Genomic DNA, 18,151 nt, shown 5'->3' on the forward strand with positions numbered 1-18,151 from the left:
CTGCAATTAAGCAAGGCAGTCTTAAGAAATTTGACAGGTTTTGATTCAGATCCCTCAATCTGATATACAACTTGCTGCAGAAACTCCCATGCGGGAGCACACTGCTTGGGGTAGTTGATATCAAGAACATAAAATGCCTTGAAACACACGTCAACTGCCCGAAGCAGTGTGCTCTGAGGGAGTGCCTGACCAGCTAATATCACAAATGCCTGAGAAGCACATTGCTGGGGATCTCCCAGCGCCAGGACAGAGGGGAATGGCTTTGATTGCAAGAGGTATTCCATCATATTTGTTCCAACCTAAATCAGACAGAGACAGAAAGATACACAAAAGAATGTGAATATTGTGTAGAAGGTGAATTGTAAACAAGATAATAGACTACCAGTTTGTGTTATAATGCTGATACTAACTGTACAAGGAAGCCAAATGAACTGTGGTTCTTAATTGGTGTGTTCATTTTGAGTGGGTCATGAATGTGTAAAAGAAAATGTGGATTGAGAACCACTCAGAGTAATAAAACTTAACATCTTCAACTTCACTTTCTAGCTACCATAGATGGCATCACTGAAAACTGAAATACAACTGCGAGGAACCTTGGAGTTGTTTTTTTTTTTTTTTAAAAAAATCAGGATTCACCCTTTAGCTTTCACATGAAACATGTCACTTGGATTGCCTTCTTTCACCTGTATAGTATAGTTAGAATTAAGAATATTCTCTCTCAGAGTGGTGCTGAGAAAATGGTCCATTGTACTTACAGGCATTTGGTGTATGAACGCTGTCCGGGACTCTTCAATGGAGTGCCGGATAGTCTTCTTCCCAACCCTGTAGAAGGCCTGTGGCACCATGGTGGGTAGCAGTGTTAGCGCTAGTTCCCCTTTGGCATCTGTAGGTTAACAATATTCTAGGTATCAGTATGTGTGTGAAAAAATAAAACGACTATAGAAATATGTAAATGAACAGATATTTGAGTCTCAACATACAGACCAAAAGGAAAGGAATCACAGGACCCTTGCCATAGAACACACAAAAGGTCAGTTTTAATTTACCCAGTGTCATGTCCTCAACAGAAAGTGAAGGGAGTTTGTTGTCCTGCTTCGCCAAGTACAGGACCTTTTCAGCATATTCAGGGATCCAGGTCTCAAATAATTTAGGTGCAGCCTCACCATGCAGCACCTGGAAGTCCTGTGCTATCTAAAAAAAACACAGGAAACAAAGGAAAAAATGTGATATCCGATCCTTTGATACAAAATGTAAATAAGATATTGCTACTATATGTTCCAGTGGAACCATACCATGCCTGGACTGGTGAGATGAGGGTACTCTGTGAAGAGTTCCAGTATGTCCTTGGAGCTATTATCCCGGATCCAGTTGGCTCTGCATAACACTGTGTCCTTCATGTAGGACTGCACTTGGGTGAAAGGCTCTGAATTGTGTTTCAGCCATTCCTTCTGTTGGAAGGCCCTTTCTTCTGGAATGGTTGATTCTCCAGAGAAACACAAGTGATTACAAATAAGTTTATGAGTTTTCTTCCTGTAGCGCGCGTTCAGACAGGGAAGCCAGCGATGTTTTTCAATTCATTACAGTGGGGGTCATGCATTTCACTGTTTCCTAGTTTCACTGTTAAACTGATATGTGGTATTGGCACAAGTTCAATATGACAACTTTGAAAACCTTTTCAATATGCATAAGGGGGAGTGTCAAAAAATGCAAAGTGCCTGTTGTTGTGGCGTCAGCTATTTTCACTTTTTCTTTATCTGCCAAAATCAAGAAACAAACAACAGAGACGAACATACAAATCTGATCCTTTCACTCCTACATTGCATACATTTTCTGTCATTGATAATGTAAATAAAAGACTTTTGGGAGTCTGTGTCACCTGGTATGTATGCCCTTCGTGACTGGGTGGCTTCAGGCATTTGTTGGGTGCACCCACGGTTTGACCTCTTTCTAACGTTCCGTAGTCTTTCTTCGAGGAAGCCCGTGACTGGGTAGTGGAACACTCCTCCATCCTTTGTTACCTTCCTGGCTTTTGTGTACCATATGTCCTGGAAAAAAAGATAGAACTTTCCTTATCCAAGAAGGACATTTTTAATCTTTTACAAAGTTTTACAGTAGAGATAACACACATCAGGTACAGATAAGGAACAATTAGGGGGTTAAAAAGGCTAAAAGCAAAATAAACGGAAATGATCCATGTACACATACAATATATTATGTCTTGTATGACCCACTCATCTCATTAGACACCATTGCTTATCAAGTGTATTCACATCTTTGTAAAAAAAAAGAAAAGGTTTAAATCAGCAACAGTTTCCATATGAACCAAGATAATTAAACTCACATAGCCACTGTCTGATCCATCATTCATGGTCGGGAATGTCTGCACCAATGATAGCACCATGGCTTCTTTTATGTTTGTGGATGGCCTGTAAATGTAAAAAAAAACACTTGCAGTAAACAAGTGACACACGAATGTACAGCCTATACATTAAAATATTTCCAGAAGTAAGATAATCTGAAAATATCAGTGACATTGAATTTCAAATACTCAACCTAATACTTTTGCAAGCACAGAGAACCTGAACACAAAACACTTATGTTTAAGTCTGTTGCCTAGCTTTAAAGGGGACCTATTGTGCTTTTCCTGTTTTTCAGACTTATAAATATGTTTAAAATGTTGGATACTTATTCTAGAGGACCTGCTAAAACTCAGTCTCAGGTAGGGCTGCCACTAACGACTATTTTTATATCGATTAATCTATCGACTAATTTATCACAATAATTTTCAACAATTTTACTTAAAAACATATAATTTAACTTGCAACTTTGGCATTCAGTAGTGTACTATTAAAAAGTATAAATGTAAACAAGCCCTTGAAATTTGTACATTTGTAAACCAACATAAAAAAAGAGAATATCAGCAAATACTTTTTATATAGAACAGTGTTGTCACGATACCAAAATTATGACTTTGATACAATACCAGACTAAAATACCTCGATACTGAATCGATACCATGGCAAAAAACTGTAAAAGTAATTGTATAATATGACATAACTTATTATGGCTGATACTTGGCAGATGAAATTTAACACAGATAAATGTAAGGTAATCCATGCAGGGAGCAGAAATATACAGTACAGATATTTTATGGGTTCCACTGAAATAAAGGTAGCTGATTACGAGAAAGATCTCGGTATGTATGTTGATGCTTCCATGTCCCACTCTCGCCAATGTGGGGAAGCAATAAAAAAGGCGAACAGAATGTTGGGTTATATCTCTAGATGTGTGGAGTTTAAGTCAAGGGAGGTGATGTTACACTTATATAATTCCTTGGTAAGACCCCACCTAGAATACTGTGTGCAGGTTTGGTCACCACACCTCAAGAAGGACATTGCTGCCTTAGAAAAGGTGCAACGAAGAGCTACGAGAATGATTCCTGGTCTTAGAGGAATGTCTTACGAGGAGAGGTTAGCGGAACTGAATCTGTTCAGCCTTGAGCAAAGGAGACTAAGGGGGGATATGATTCAGGTCTATAAGATTCTAACGGGTCTGGATGCTGTTCAGCCAAATGACTATTTCAATATTAGTCTAAATACTAGAACTCGTGGCCATAAGTGGAAATTAGCGGGAGAACATTTTAAAACAAATTTGAGGAAGCACTTCTTTACACAGCGTGTAGTCAGAGTATGGAATAGTCTTCCTGCTATTGTAGTGGAAGCTAAAACCATGGGTTCCTTTAAATCAGAGCTGGATAAGATTTTAACAACTCTGAGCTATTAGCTAAGTTCTCCCCAAACGAGCTTGATGGGCCGAATGGCCTCCTCTCGTTTGTAAATTTCTTATGTTCTTATGTTCTTATTTGTTGTTTTACAAATAAAAACCTAAAAACTGCCCTGCTTTTTGACCATTCCCTCCTCTTTATTTAAAAAAAATAATATAATAATAATAAGAAAAAAAATAACTATACATGCCAGTGTGAACATCCTTGCAGAGATATTTGCAACAATCACATTATTATCAATCATGTTAACATTCACTAACCTTTCACTATTCTCAACAGCTTGGGATGACCGAAATTTGATTTCATGATAGGAGTAATTTAATATTTTCTAAATGTAATGCATTATTATGCATAACAGCTAAAAGACAAGGCACAAGTATCTTTTAACTATAAGGGTTATTATAGATATGCATTCCCCACTGTCGAAGAAGTTGTGACTGTCACAAAATCTTGCACTGACACATTTAAGCCATATTAAAGAAAAATGTTTAGGTATAGAGAGATGATATGAGGGCAGTTAAGAGTAAAACGCTTACCTCTAAAATTCTCTATCAGCTCAGACAGCCGCCACTCAGTTAGCTTATCAGCGACAAAGCTGTCCATTTAAAATGACCTGGAGAAAACATAGCAATAGAAGTTAGCAACAATTTGAAGACTTGACACGCTTCTTTAACTCTTACTACTTAAGCCAGTAGAGCACTGTATAATATGATAAGCACAGCGCAGCTGGTTAACATAACTCAACTATTGTGTTGCCTCGTCGCTCTAGCTGCGGCTAAAGGGGGTTGCACACTGGACGAGAAGCGTATTTAAAATTCAAACACATTATTCTCTATGAGTGTACACACACCGGCGGCGCCATTCGGCGCCATGTACATAGTCTTATATTAAATTTACACTTATTTGTCTCAAATCGTCGTTAATGTATATACTGACTTCACCATGTGCTGCAATATAAATTTCGTTTTACATTAATTTACAGAAATCGGCTACTTGATTGAAAATGGCTGATGTTATTGGATTTTCAGGTGATATTCTCAATTCAATCAGTTAACAGACGCTCTGAGGTAAAGTGTTCAGACTGCAGACTCAGCAACGGTTGTATTTAATTATACAGTACAATCATAACATAGTACTGGCATTATCTAAATCCATAATGTCCTTAAACATAACAATATTGCTGGCCATAAACTGAGAAAGTATGCGATACCTCGAGTTGTCCTAGACGCGGCGAGGGCGGCGCTTCTCGTCCGATGTTTGAACCCCTTAACGCGGCATGAAGTCGCCACTAGCTGCACTGTACTTATCGTATTACCACCAGTATTATAACAATGAGATAAGTACAGCACCATTTATGGAAAATAGAATTTAAACACCGTGTAAAGTGAATTCAGTCATTTTCTTCTAAACACATTAAATAGGTCATAACGTTACATGTATTTCTCAACAATGTGTAAAAAACATTTCAACCATTTTGACATCCAATTTCCTGAACTTATCGTTATTTTTAATCATTCAAATTTGGCTCGGTGGTTAATAACAATTTCTTCTTTAGTCTGAAAAACTCAAAACACATATTTATTTTGACTTTACACGGACTTTAAACTAGTTACATGTCGCGATATCCGCGGGCGACTACATGCTAACCACAGAATTAGCACGGTAAGCCATGGTCATTTTTTCAGCAAATGGTGCTAAAATACCAACGGGGACATGGACACAGAAAAGTTTACGTTACATTGACACTGAAAATACTTGCTTACCTTGAATACGCGACGAAGTTGCACCGAAGAAGCCCAGGCCAAAAAGGATCGAGCGCGAAGTTCAAGTGACGGTTATTTCAAACGACTGTTGTGAGAAAATTCCAGAACAGCGGGGGGCGGGGGGAAGGGTCGTGAACCCAGAACATGGGTTATTCTTTGAAAAATAACTCATAAACCTAAACAACCCAGGAATTGGGTCAAAATATTAGCCCTATAACCCAGAAAATGGTTACTCTCTGAAAAAATAACCCATAATTTTAACCCAACACAAATAACCCAGAAAATGGGTTAAAGAAATAACCCAGGAGTTTTTAGAGTGTATACATGCAACTGTTCTTAAATAAGTGTTTGTTGTTAGGGAAACAATGAGTAAACGAACTGGAAAAACAACAAAAAGTCCTCCAGGATGAAAACACAATGCTGAAGGAGAAAATTAAGGAGCAAGAAAGATACAGGATGAGGTGGTGTTTGAAGATGAAAGGCTTACCAGAGAGGAGTGATGAAAACATCAGAGCGGACGCCATCCAACTCTTCAAAAAGATCGCTCCTGACGTTGACTTACGCCAGCTGGAGGATGCTGTGGACATCGTGCATAGAGTGGGGAAGAAAGAAGATAACCGGAGCAGACCCGTTGTGGTGCTGTTTGCTCGCAGGCTGATCAAGGAAGAGATATGGCGCAGAAGCAAGAACTCGATGGTGTGCAGGGAAAGAGGTGTTCGCTTCACTGATATTATGTCGCTGGAGGACAGAGAAGCTAGGAACAAATTGTGGCCACAGATGGATAAGGATCGAGGTGAAGGGAAACAAGCCTACTACCGGGGGCCACATGGCTATATTGAAGGTAAAAAGATTGGTTAATGGCGGACAGGTTTGGATATGCGAAAATGCTGTGTGAAAAAATTGAAATGGGACATAGTCACTTGTTAAACAGCAACTAAAAAAAAAAAGAACCTTTGTATTTTTGACTAAGTTTAATTTCATTGTTATATTTCTTCTTACTATGTTTCATTTGCTTCGTTAAATGTGAGGGGTCTTAAAGATTTGGTTAAAAGGAAAGCTTTATTTTTGTTTGGTAAAGGGCGTAAAACACAATGTTTGTTACTACAAGAAACTCATTCTTCTGAGGCTGATGTAAAGTTTTGGACTAATATGTGAGGGGGATAAAATATTGTTTAGTCATGGGAGCAACAAGTCAGCAGGGGTAGCCATCTGTTTCCACAGGTTTGTGGGGAGGTTGTCACTTACAGAGCAGATGAAGGAGGACATTGGTTAATGGCAGTCTTGATAATTGACAGTAATTTTTTTATACTAGTTAATGTCTATGGTTATAAATCTGCTGCACAAAGTGAGCAAATGCTCGAGAATATTGTTACTGGTATAACTGAGCTTAAAACAATTTATCCTACAGAGTTCATTTTTATGGGGGGTGATTGGAATATGACACCGGATGAATGGGAAGACATATCACCCTCAAGATTTCTTAGTCACCATTATAATTCTTTTATGGAAGAATTTATTAGGGATAACTGTCTGATTGATATTTGGAGGGTTCGGAACCCAGGGAAGAAAGTGTTCTCTTGGTATAAATCTAACGGTACTGCGAAATCTAGAATCGACTATTGGCTAGTTACGCAGTCACTTGAAAAATTTGTCTTTGAAGCCTTAATTTCCAAAGCTCCATTAACCGATCACTGTATAATTGAAATAACACTTAATTTGAACCATAAGAAAAATAAAGGTAAAGGCTTTTGGAAATTCAACTCCAATTTGCTTGATGATGAAGAATATTGTTCTAAAATAAAAGTAATAATATCTGAAATTGAAAATTATAACAGCATAGTTAGTTTCTGCAATAAATGGGAATATGCAAAGTTTAAGATTAGAGAATTTTTTATTAAAAGGAGTAAAGACTTGAATAAGGAAAGGTTCAAACAGGAAAGCGATCTTCTTTGTGAGATTAGTCAGTGTTGCAGTAAAGCAGAAATGACGAGTGAAGACAAAAACAAATTACTACATCTGCAATCTAAACTGGATGAAATCTTTATAAAGAGCTGCTTTTGTACAATCGAGAGCAAAATGGATGGAAGAGGGAGAAAAGAATACTTACATACTTTAGCAAACTGGAGAAGAAAAGACAGTAACACAAAGCTATTACAAGTTTATTAGTTAATGGAAGAGAATGCAAGGATAGCAAAATAATTGAGAATTAAGTGTTTAGGTTTTATAGTAAACTCTATTCCTCAGTTTACTCTCCAAGTGTCACGTAACGGCTTGCAGGTGAACGGGAAAGCAGGGAAAAGGAGCCAAGAAGTCGAATAAACAGGGTTTTAGTCTGAAACAGGACCGGGGGAAGCACATGTACGAACATCAATGACAAGTCTGGGGAAGACTGACTCAGACGAGGACTAAATACACAAGACAAGCTAAGGGTAACGAGCGACAGGTGAGAACAATCAGGCAGAAACAGGAGGTAACTAGGTGGGCGTGGCACATATTAGGATCAGACGGAGCTGGGCGTGACACCAAGGAATTCAACCATCCTTTTTAATCAAATCGAAAAGCAAATACCCATCATTGATAATACATTTAAAGGAATCTATGACTCCAACTTAACAATAGAAGAACTAGATGCGGTTACTCAGAGGCTGGCAGTAAATAAAGCCCCTGGTTCAGATGGGCTCACGGCTCATTTTTACCAATTCTTTTGGATGGAAATCAGAAATGTATTGTTTAAAGCAATACTTGAATGTATAGAGAAGCAAGAACTTACGACCAGCATGAAACAAGGTCTTATAACATTGATTCCTAAACAAAATAAGGATAAGGAAAAGAGTATTAGACAATTTGAGGCCTATTACTCTTCTTAATACAGATTACAAAATACTTTTTTGGATGTATTGCAACTAGAATGAAAAAGGGTCTGTCTCAAATTATTGATGAAACGCAATCTGGTTTTCTAGGTGGACATACTATTCACAATAACATACGGTTGGTTCTAGATTTGATTGATTATAGTCAGGTGTTATCTGTGGAGGGATTCATTCTCTTCCTGGATTTGTATAAGGCTTTTGATTCTGTGGAACATTCCTTCATATTAAGTACTCTAAATCATTTTGGCTTTGGCCCTAAATCAACATGATTGGTATGTTATACAGGGACATCAATAGTAGTGTTGCTTTAGAATATGGTACCTGTCCAAGATTTAAAGTCAGCAGAGGTATTAGACAAGGTTGTAGCAGTTCTCCCTTACTATTTATTCTGATAGCGGAACTATTATCAATTATGTTAAAAAATAATGGTATCGAAGGTTTACACATTTTAGAAAAACATATTTTAATTTGTCAATTCGCAGATGATACAACATTATTTAAAAAAAAATGAAAATCAAATATCTATGGCATTAGATTCAATTAATCAATTTTCTAAAGCAGCTGGCTTGAGATTAAACACTGATAAATGTGAAATATTTGCTTTGCATGACCAGTCTGCACAATCAATTTATGACATTGCAGTTAAAACATAAATTAAATATTTGGGTATTGTCATCACCAGGGATAAAGAGATAAGGGAGAGAGAAAACGTTGGCAAGAATGTGGATAAATGCAGAACAATTTTGAACTCCTGGTTACAAAGGGACATCACTGTATTTGGGAGGGTCTTGTTATCGAAAATGGAAAGTCTGTCGAGAAATATATACCCAGCTTACTCCCTTGAAATCTCGTATAAAATGATAAAACTTATTAATAATATGAATTATAATTTTATTTGGAAAAACAAGTGTCAGTATATTAGGCGAGTGGATGTGGTCAAGGAGATAGAAGAAGGGGGTTTAAACGCTATTGACTTCGTGGCCATGAATGGTGTTCTTAAATTGAGGTGGCTTAATTAATTTATTAAACATAAAAATTCTCTTTGGTTCAGCATTCCCAGGGCAATTTTTCAAAAAGTCGGAGGCATTGATTTTTTGTTGCGCTGTGATTATGATGTTGGCAAATTACCTGTTAAATTATCAGACTATCACAAGCAAGTTCTCCTCTATTGGAACTTGTTATTTAAGCATAATTTCACACCACACAACTCACCACTGTGGAACAATAGATATATTTTATTCAATCGAAAGTCATTGTTTTTAAGAACTTGGCTAGATAAAGGAATTTGGACAGTTTCTCATTTAATGGATGTGTAGGAATTATTAGCTCAGGTAATTTTTAATATCTCCACCAATATGTTTGAAATGAATTAAAGTTTAATTAATTATTATTTAATGCTGATTATTAACCAATCGTTATGCCAAATGGTCGGCTCCTCCAAACTCAATTGCGGTATCCCTGTGAGTCTGTTAATGTGAGACTTAAATGGGATTCACTAATTACCAGTATCGCTTAGTAACCTGGGTTAGAAGGCTTGTCCTGCGAGCTGCATCACCAGGTAATGTAAACGATTGGTAGCGAAGCTCCCCTCAAGGCCGATGAGAGAGAGTCTCGTGATGTTTCAGGCGAGTTTGAGGTTCAGAGCGTGCAGCAAGATCGCACAGAGACAGGGACTTATTGTGAACACTCAATGACGGAGGCTGAAGTTGTGTAAAAGACATGCATTTATTCCTAGCTAACACTACAACTAATATAAGACAGACATTACACCTAACACAAACAACAAACACGAAATAACGGAATAAAACAAACGATGTAATTATGAAAATGCAATGACTGGATTTAAATGAGTAACCTTAAATGGGAAATACTGTTCTGCAAAGCAAGCACAGTTTGTGGAAACACGACCCTAAAGTCTTATAGTAAGTAAGTAAGTAAAATTTATTTATAAAGCACATTTAAACACAGCTATTGCTGACCAAAGTGCTGGACATCAATGATAAAATAATAAAAAGTAAATAAAAAGTAAATAAAAAATAAATGATAATAATAAAAATAATAATAATTGCATGTTATAACAAGCAGAACTTATCCAACAAAAATAGACATATTAGGACACCAGAAATAAGAGAATTACGGCTATAGGAAAACCTGTGAATAGAGGTGAGTTTTTAATCTAGATTTAAAGATGGCAATAGAGGGGGCACATCTAATATCTGTGGGTAGCTGGTTCCAAAGGCGAGGAGCAGCCACAGCAAAGGCCCTATCACCTTTCTGTTTCAGACGTGACCGTGGCACATATAAGAGTCCTGAGTTAGCGGACCTAAGAGACCGTGGGGCTGAATATGGCTGGAGGAGGTCAGTAATGTAAGCAGGGCCCTGCCCATTTAAAGCTTTAAAAACAATGAGTAAAACTTTAAATTGAATTCTAAAATGAATGGGGAGCCAATGCAGGGAAGCCAAAACAGGAGTGATATGTTCCCGCTTCCTCGTTCTGGTCAACAGTCTAGCTGCTGCATTTTGTACCAACTGCAGACGCGTTAATGAAGACACGGTGAGGCCAAGATAGAGAGAATTACAGTAGTCTAGCCGAGACGTAATAAAGGCATGGATTACTTTTTCCAGGTCATTGTAAGAAAGGAATGATTTGATATGGGAGATGATTCATAACTGATAAAAGCTGGTTTTGACAACAGAGCTTATCTGTCTGTCGAGACAGAGCCCTGAGTCAAGAATGACCCCTAAGTTTCTTGCATGGGATTTAACATAAGGTATTTAGGAGAACCAAAGATAATAACTTCGGTTTTATCAATGTTTAACTGGAGATAATTGTTTGACATCCAAACTTTGATGTCTTCCAGACAGTCCAGTAGAGGTTGTACAGAGTCAGTGGATTTTAGTGGAAGGTACAATTGAGAGTCATCTGCATAAAAATGAAAAGATATATTATACTTTCTAATGATATCACCAAGGGGGAGCATGTATAGGCAGAAAAGCACTGGGCCCAGAATGGACCCCTGGGGGATGCCGTAGGAGACAGGAGCAATGGATGAGGAAAACTGATCAATGGACACAGAAAAGGTCCTTTGTTTAAGATAAGAACTAAACCAGTGTAGCGCTGTCTCCTTGATGCCTACCCACTGTTCTAGGCGAGCGAGAAGAATATTATGATCCACGGTGTCAAAGGCAGCACTAAGGTCCAGTAAAATCAGGACTGCGTTATCACCTGAATCTAAAGTGAGCAGCAGATCATTAGTCACTTTGAGTATGGCTGTTTCTGTACTGTGAAGGGCTCTAAAACCAGATTGAAAAGGTTCCAGAATATTATGCATATTTAAAAAGGGGAGCAACTGAGAGAGAACAGCTTTTTCAAGCACCTTGGAAAGAAAGGGGAGCTTGGAGATGGGGCGGTAATTTTCTAGGCAGTTAACATCAAAATTGTGTTTTTTAAGCAGGGGTTGGACGACCGCATGCTTAAAAGATCCCGGGACGGAGCCAGATACAAGGCATGAATTTATGATTACCTGAATACTGGGGCCAATTGTATGAAATGCATCCTTGATTATATTGGCAGGGACAGCATCATGGGGGGATGAAGTAGGTTTCATATGCTTCACTAAATCGCTAAGCTCAACAAGGGACAAAGGCTGAAATTGGTGGAGTGAGGCCGTTACATCAAAGCCACCTTGAAATATGGTAGACGAAGCGATAGGGAACTGTGATCTGATGTTGTAAATTTTGCTAATGAAAAACTTCAAAAATTTCTCACAAACATCAGTGGAAGCTTCAATATCTGGGGAAACTGGGGGCTTGACGACTGAGTTTATTGTACTAAACAAAACCTTGGGCCTGTCGGAATGTTTACTAATTATGTCAGAGAGGTGTTTTGCTCTGGCTTTTTTTGCTGCAGCTTGGAAGGTTGCCAAAGACGAATTAAAAATTTCTAGTGAGACGGTGAGACGGTCTTTTTTCCACCTCCGTTCGGATTTCCTGCAATCCTGTCTCAAAGTGCGTGTTTCGTCATCCAGCCAGTACTGAGATTTAAGTTTGGGGCGACTATATCTAAGAGGGGCCACAGAGTCAAGTATAGAACAGCAACAGGAGTGAAAGAGGGTAACTAATTCATCTGGACTGGAAATCAGGGATGCAGCTGAAAGAGTAGCAGCGACAGCCTGACTGTGAAAACTATTAGAAAAGTGGTCTGCAGTAAGTGAATTTATGTTACGGGAGTAGCGGCCTGAGGCTCTAGCTGATCGCAAGGAAGCAGATAATGTAAGATCAAAAACAACAGGTTTATGATCAGAGAAGGTAGCATCCTCAATCCTTATATTGTCGACAGAGAATCCATAAGATAAAATCAGGTCAAGAGTATGACCCTGTATGTGTGTGTCCTTGTTTATGTTGAGTCAAACCAAAGGCAGCTAGTACACCACAAAACTCGCTAACCAAGGGTTTGCCCGGACAACAAACATGAATATTAGAAGCACCCAAGAGCAACAGGCGGTCATGTACTGTAACAAGATTAGAGAGAAGTTCAGAATATTCAGTTATAAAGTTCTTGTCTGGCTTGGGGGGCCTATAAATCAGTGAGCAGACCAGTGGAGACATAACAGATTCCACTTTTACACATTGCAGTTCGAAAGAGGAATAATTCGCAACAGGCAGTTTTTGTATTTTAAAATGATTCCGAAAAACAAGAGCCACTCCGCCACCTCTTCCAAGGCGCCTCGGGGTGCTAATGAATGAACAGTCATTTGGACAAAGTTCGCCAAAAACGGATGACTCACCAAATCCAGTGCCAATCCACGTCTCGGTTAGAAACAGTAAATCCAGATCGCGTCGGGAGAAAAAGTCATTTAAAATAAAGGTCTTGTTTGACACGGACCTGCTGTTTACCAAGGCCACCTTCGCCGTGGAGTGAGCCGCAACCTGGCAACATCGCGAGAATTCCAGTGGGCGGATGTTCAGGTGATTCACCCCGCCACTTCGGATGCGCAGCCTCGGCGCGGCAGGGCAGTTGAGTAGTGGTGTCCTGTGCGGAGCCGCGGAAAGGTTTACGTGACAGGAGTATCTCGGGTCCCAAGAGCGCTGAGCCACGTAGAGATCTCCGCGGGTTGGATAGACCGCAGCCAGCCGCCATGACCATGGCTGCGCAGGAGAAAGAGATCTCCTGATCTTTACTCGGAGACCTCCGCGTTTACCCCTCCGTCTACGCCGTTTCTTGCGGTACGAGGTACAGCAAGGTAGCCGACGAATACACTCAGCAAAGGAGTAAATGAACGGGGGATGGCATCTGCCGTGTGGGACAGGATACCCGCTGGAGGCCACCAAGGAATAGTTAAGATCCAGTAAAAACTGCCGATCATAAACCCATGTGGAAGCATCGGAGCAGTGCCAGATCAGTGCAAACAGAAGCACTAGGAGCCAGAGCACAGATCGGACAGGTATAGGTAAGAACTCACGGGGCTGACGGCAGGCCGACATACACACTGGCGCCATCTTGAAATGCCCCTGAGAATGAATAGCAGGTTAACAGAACAGCTTAAGTTGTTAGAATGAAAGAAAGTTGGTTTACTTGGTTGAAGAGTGGGGGGGGGGTCTTGGCAGTTGATGGCAGAGCTGTTGAGCTGATGGCACTCAGGAAGGCGCGGCATTTGGAGCAGTGGAGTGGAGCCCCTTTGGATTCTCTCTCCTGATGAAGCTTTGTCTTGGCTGCTGTTCTCTGTTCAGCTGGGCCTTCACCGGAGGACTTCTTGTGGGCTTCTCTTCTCCTGGGCTGATGGTCTGTTCTGTGCTGCTGATGGTCGTTCTGCGCTTGATGATCTGTTTGCCCTGGCTGATGGTTGTTCTCTCGGGCTGATGGTTGTTCTCCTCTTTGTTCTGAGGTGCCAGGATTTTATGCTCTAAAGTTCATGAATAGGGATGACCAGGAATTCGACTCCTGGGCCAATGGCTGGCCATCCATTTGGCGGGCATTTGGAAGGGGGTCTGTATCAGTCCTTTTGGGATTTATGACTTGACTGATTCTCCCTTCACTGATGATTTTCATTTAGCTGTTATAACTTTTGATACATCCACGTTTATGGTAATCACTGACCAGATTTGGAATCAGGGGTGATTAACAATCAGTTTGACACCAAACATGCCATACCAGCTTCACAGGTACATACCTCATACCATCTGCATTAATTGATTAAACAATTAATTATTTTATCTATGTGACTGATTCACATCAGTATGGGATACAGGTGTTTTGGGTTGCACCTCAACAGATGGTACACTTTGTGCAGATATTACATCAAATATTCATATTCCAAACAGCACATCTTATCCATAGATAGGCGTGGCCGTTAGTTTGTGGTAATATCAATATAAGTTGCACATCTGGAAACATCATATTTTGTTTGGTGTGGCTTATGCCAATTCATCTTCTCCAGAATGGATAAGATACACCTTAATTCAGTTCTTTTAACATAGTATGTTAGAACAAAGAAACTTGGTAACGATCCACCAAGATCAGATAAGGACCACAAAGGAATGTTGGAAGAGAAGGGGGGTTGTTAACAAAGAAGGTTAGGACACATTTGTTACACTAATTTTCCAGATTCTTCTGGTATACCATGAGAACATATATACAATGGTAGCTATACCTATCTATTTATTTAAATTTATATGTGTTCAAGTGCAAAGGGGTAAAATAGGTGATACTCCGTGAACATGGTTATAAGGGTGGCACACAAAACACTAAGATTGTCTAAGGACACATACAAACATGACCTATCTGTATATTGAGACTAGTAGTCGTGAGTAAATCAATATACAGGGTATACAAAAGCCAAACTTAAATGAAATTTCCTTTAGGGTGTTCGTCTGTTGGGTGAGTGAGATGTAAGGCAGAGTGTATGTGGAGGGGGTTGTGTGCCAAGTCGAGGGACCCCTGTCCTTGAGGTCCACTCTGCTTGTCTGTAGGTCCCTAAATCTTTGGGCAATAAAAGTTGGAGTGCTGGCCTCCCTTGTTATCTGTGTGTGTTTGTGTGTGTTTATGTGTGTAACCCCCATTTGGTGCCTCTCGTACCAGGCTCGGCCTTGTCTCAGGCCACCTGGAATTTAGGCCCTGTGATATGTGCATGTGTGATCCTACAATAGTTATTGTGATAATTGATTGAATAAACACATTGACACTGCAAAGCTATTCACACTCGGACGTGCCATCACCACCTACCCTCACTCTTAGACTGGCGAGCTCGTTTCAGTCCTGGCAGGAGACCAACACGTAAGTCCCGAGAAAGTGCTGGGCGATGCACGCTGTATCCCACGGCTGAACTCCGGTCAGTACCGAGATCTCCCCCTTCCTTTATACTAAATTTTGGGCATTACATATGGGCAAGGGACGAGCTGACCAGGCTCACCACCCCCCCCAAGGCAATGCATTCTCAATTTTCCAATTTTGTCCGAGCAATGTCGCCTGCAGTTCAATCGGAAAGTTTCTATAATCTATGTATCCCCTCTTCCTAATGATGGAGGTAAGCGTTCTATACACACTGATTAACTAGGTACAGTTCCCAAAATAATTTGACGAGTATCCTTGAGCATGAAGATAAGGCAGGTGTCTCATACACTGACCAATGGTGTACAGAACATATTGAGAAACACCTTTCCCTGTCTTCAGCAGGCCCCTCCAAAACCCGGGGAAATGTCCTTGAATAGAGTAAGCATCCCAGAACGAGGATTGTTTCACATAAGAACAAGGATACTTCTTTCATGAGAAACAAGTCATTTGTGAAAAGCAAGTTATATAAGTGATCAGAGAGGGGACACATGAAATCCTGACTTAAATACATGAAACCAGGGCTTCCTATTATAATAGAACAACTTCATTATAACATGATATCCTGACTTAATTAAAGCCAATTAGCTGAGAATGCCTCTAGCTACTGGGTCCCGCCCGGGTGGGCGTATCTTTCTTCCCCTCTTATAGGATGAGTAAAACTTATTTCTAAACCCTAGTTGTTTTTTTTTACTTTTCATGCTCTTTGTTATTAAAGTGGGTCTTCCAGCCAAAATATTACATGCTGCTTTTCCCTGTTCATCTTCGCTATAACTTTACTCCTCTTAATTCGATTGTGCACAAGTAGTGCAGTTTCTTTGCACATTATTAGTGACCAAACTTGAATTGCTTTACAACAATAATACCAATTCAGAACATTACCGTATAAAGCAAACATACAGGTGTAGCGGATGGGACCTACATCCACATTGCAGGGGTACAAAACTCTCCTCTGAATGACTGAGAGTCAAGGGAGCTAGGTCCCTGGCCCCCGAGTCAACTCGCCTCAGGCCCACCCTGCCTGTACTATATGAATGAGGTAGCTTGGCTTCAGGATTTGTACGTCACGGTGATGACCTGAAGGTTTAGGGTGTGGGTGCGGGAGTACCCCACCCCCCTTTTACTATTAATGCAACTTATCTTGCCCCTCCCCAAGGTGCAACACCCATAAACAGAGGCTGAGGCGCCCCCTACTCCAGAGAAGATAACTTGAAATCTTAATATGAAGAATAACTCCACAAAAGCGTGATATAGGAAAACCAGTAAATGATGGCTAGGTTTATTACTCAAAAGAAAGATTAATAAAATAAGCAAATGAAAATTCCCACTGGGTTGGAGAATTAACACCCTCAGTTATTTAAATAAGTCCCCCTATGTAACAAACCATTCCCACTTAGTGCCATCCAAGTCCAAAGTCAAGCAACATTACCAACTTTAGATTTAACCGCAAGCAGCACCACAACACATGACCACCGCGAACAATGTCCCTTATCAAACCTCCAATCCGTAGGGCGCCATCAGCCGGGGAGTCCTCTGTCCAGGAAAAAAAATAAAAAATCAAACACATCCAAAACAAGATTTAAATCAACTCTTCCATGGCAATCCAGTCCAGAGCGTGCAAAAGAAAAGTTGGGAAGCGGAAAAAAAAACCAAAATCTTCTTAATCACTGTCCGGGTGGTGGTTATCCCAATGCAGCGATTTTACGAAGAGAACTAAAAGAAATCACTCCACATATATCGGTAGCTCTATAAACTGAACAACACTACTTCACCTTGCATAGTCCGGCTAGTTTCGCTCCTCCGTAGAACAGTTTCTGATTGACAGGGTACTGTTAAACCTAGCGACAATGCAAATCAAAAAAAAAGAAAAGAAGTGTCTTTGCTCACCGCCCATTTTGAAATCCATTTCCTGTTGTGGGGGGGGGGGGAAGTCTAGTTACCCACCAGAGCCCCTCTACGGTGCAACTTGTAATACTCCCTCCTTAGGGGCGAGTAATCTGCACTTTTCCAGAACCAAATCGCTTACCCTTGTTTGTCAGTCACATAACATTAGCATGTGTTAAGGGCATACCTTTGCAACTGTAATTTAAATATGTGAACCCTATACCATGATCAGAGCTGACTTCACAAATTATACTCGACATACCGCAAAACAAACTCTTGGGATTGGGTGGGTTTATAAAAGGAGGAATTATAAATTCAGATCTTAATGTCTAGAACCGGGCAATTATCACAGTTACGGAGTTATTGGACTGTAATGCGTGTTCAATTAAGCAGTCTCCTTTCCCCGTGACCTTTAAGTCTATCTCTGCTGTCAAAAAGCTCATAGCTTCTCCTTAATCCATTCCTGGGTGGTATGCCGTGTATCTGTACTGGCTGTTCGTTGCCAGCTGCTCCTCCGTTGTTT

At 40.1% G+C, this 18,151-nt stretch overlaps 1 protein-coding gene across 1 annotated transcript in view; it reads right to left on the reverse strand.

Moving 5' to 3' along the window:
• The window catches only part of LOC111835157 (homer protein homolog 3-like), a 90,557-nt gene extending 84,701 nt beyond the window's left edge, over positions 1-5,856 (reverse strand). The window contains exons 1-4 of the mRNA XM_072704121.1: positions 5,548-5,856; positions 4,321-4,397; positions 2,342-2,426; positions 1,877-2,045 (exon numbers count right to left, since the gene is read on the reverse strand). Coding sequence (XP_072560222.1) covers positions 1,877-2,045; positions 2,342-2,401 — 229 coding nt within the window. The 5' untranslated portion in view covers positions 2,402-2,426; positions 4,321-4,397; positions 5,548-5,856. The remainder of the gene's footprint in view (positions 1-1,876; positions 2,046-2,341; positions 2,427-4,320; positions 4,398-5,547) is intronic.
• Positions 5,857-18,151: the final 12,295 nt, after the last annotated feature.

Source organism: Paramormyrops kingsleyae, chromosome 21, assembly GCF_048594095.1.
Source record: "Paramormyrops kingsleyae isolate MSU_618 chromosome 21, PKINGS_0.4, whole genome shotgun sequence".
NCBI classification, from domain to species: Eukaryota; Metazoa; Chordata; class Actinopteri; order Osteoglossiformes; family Mormyridae; genus Paramormyrops; species Paramormyrops kingsleyae.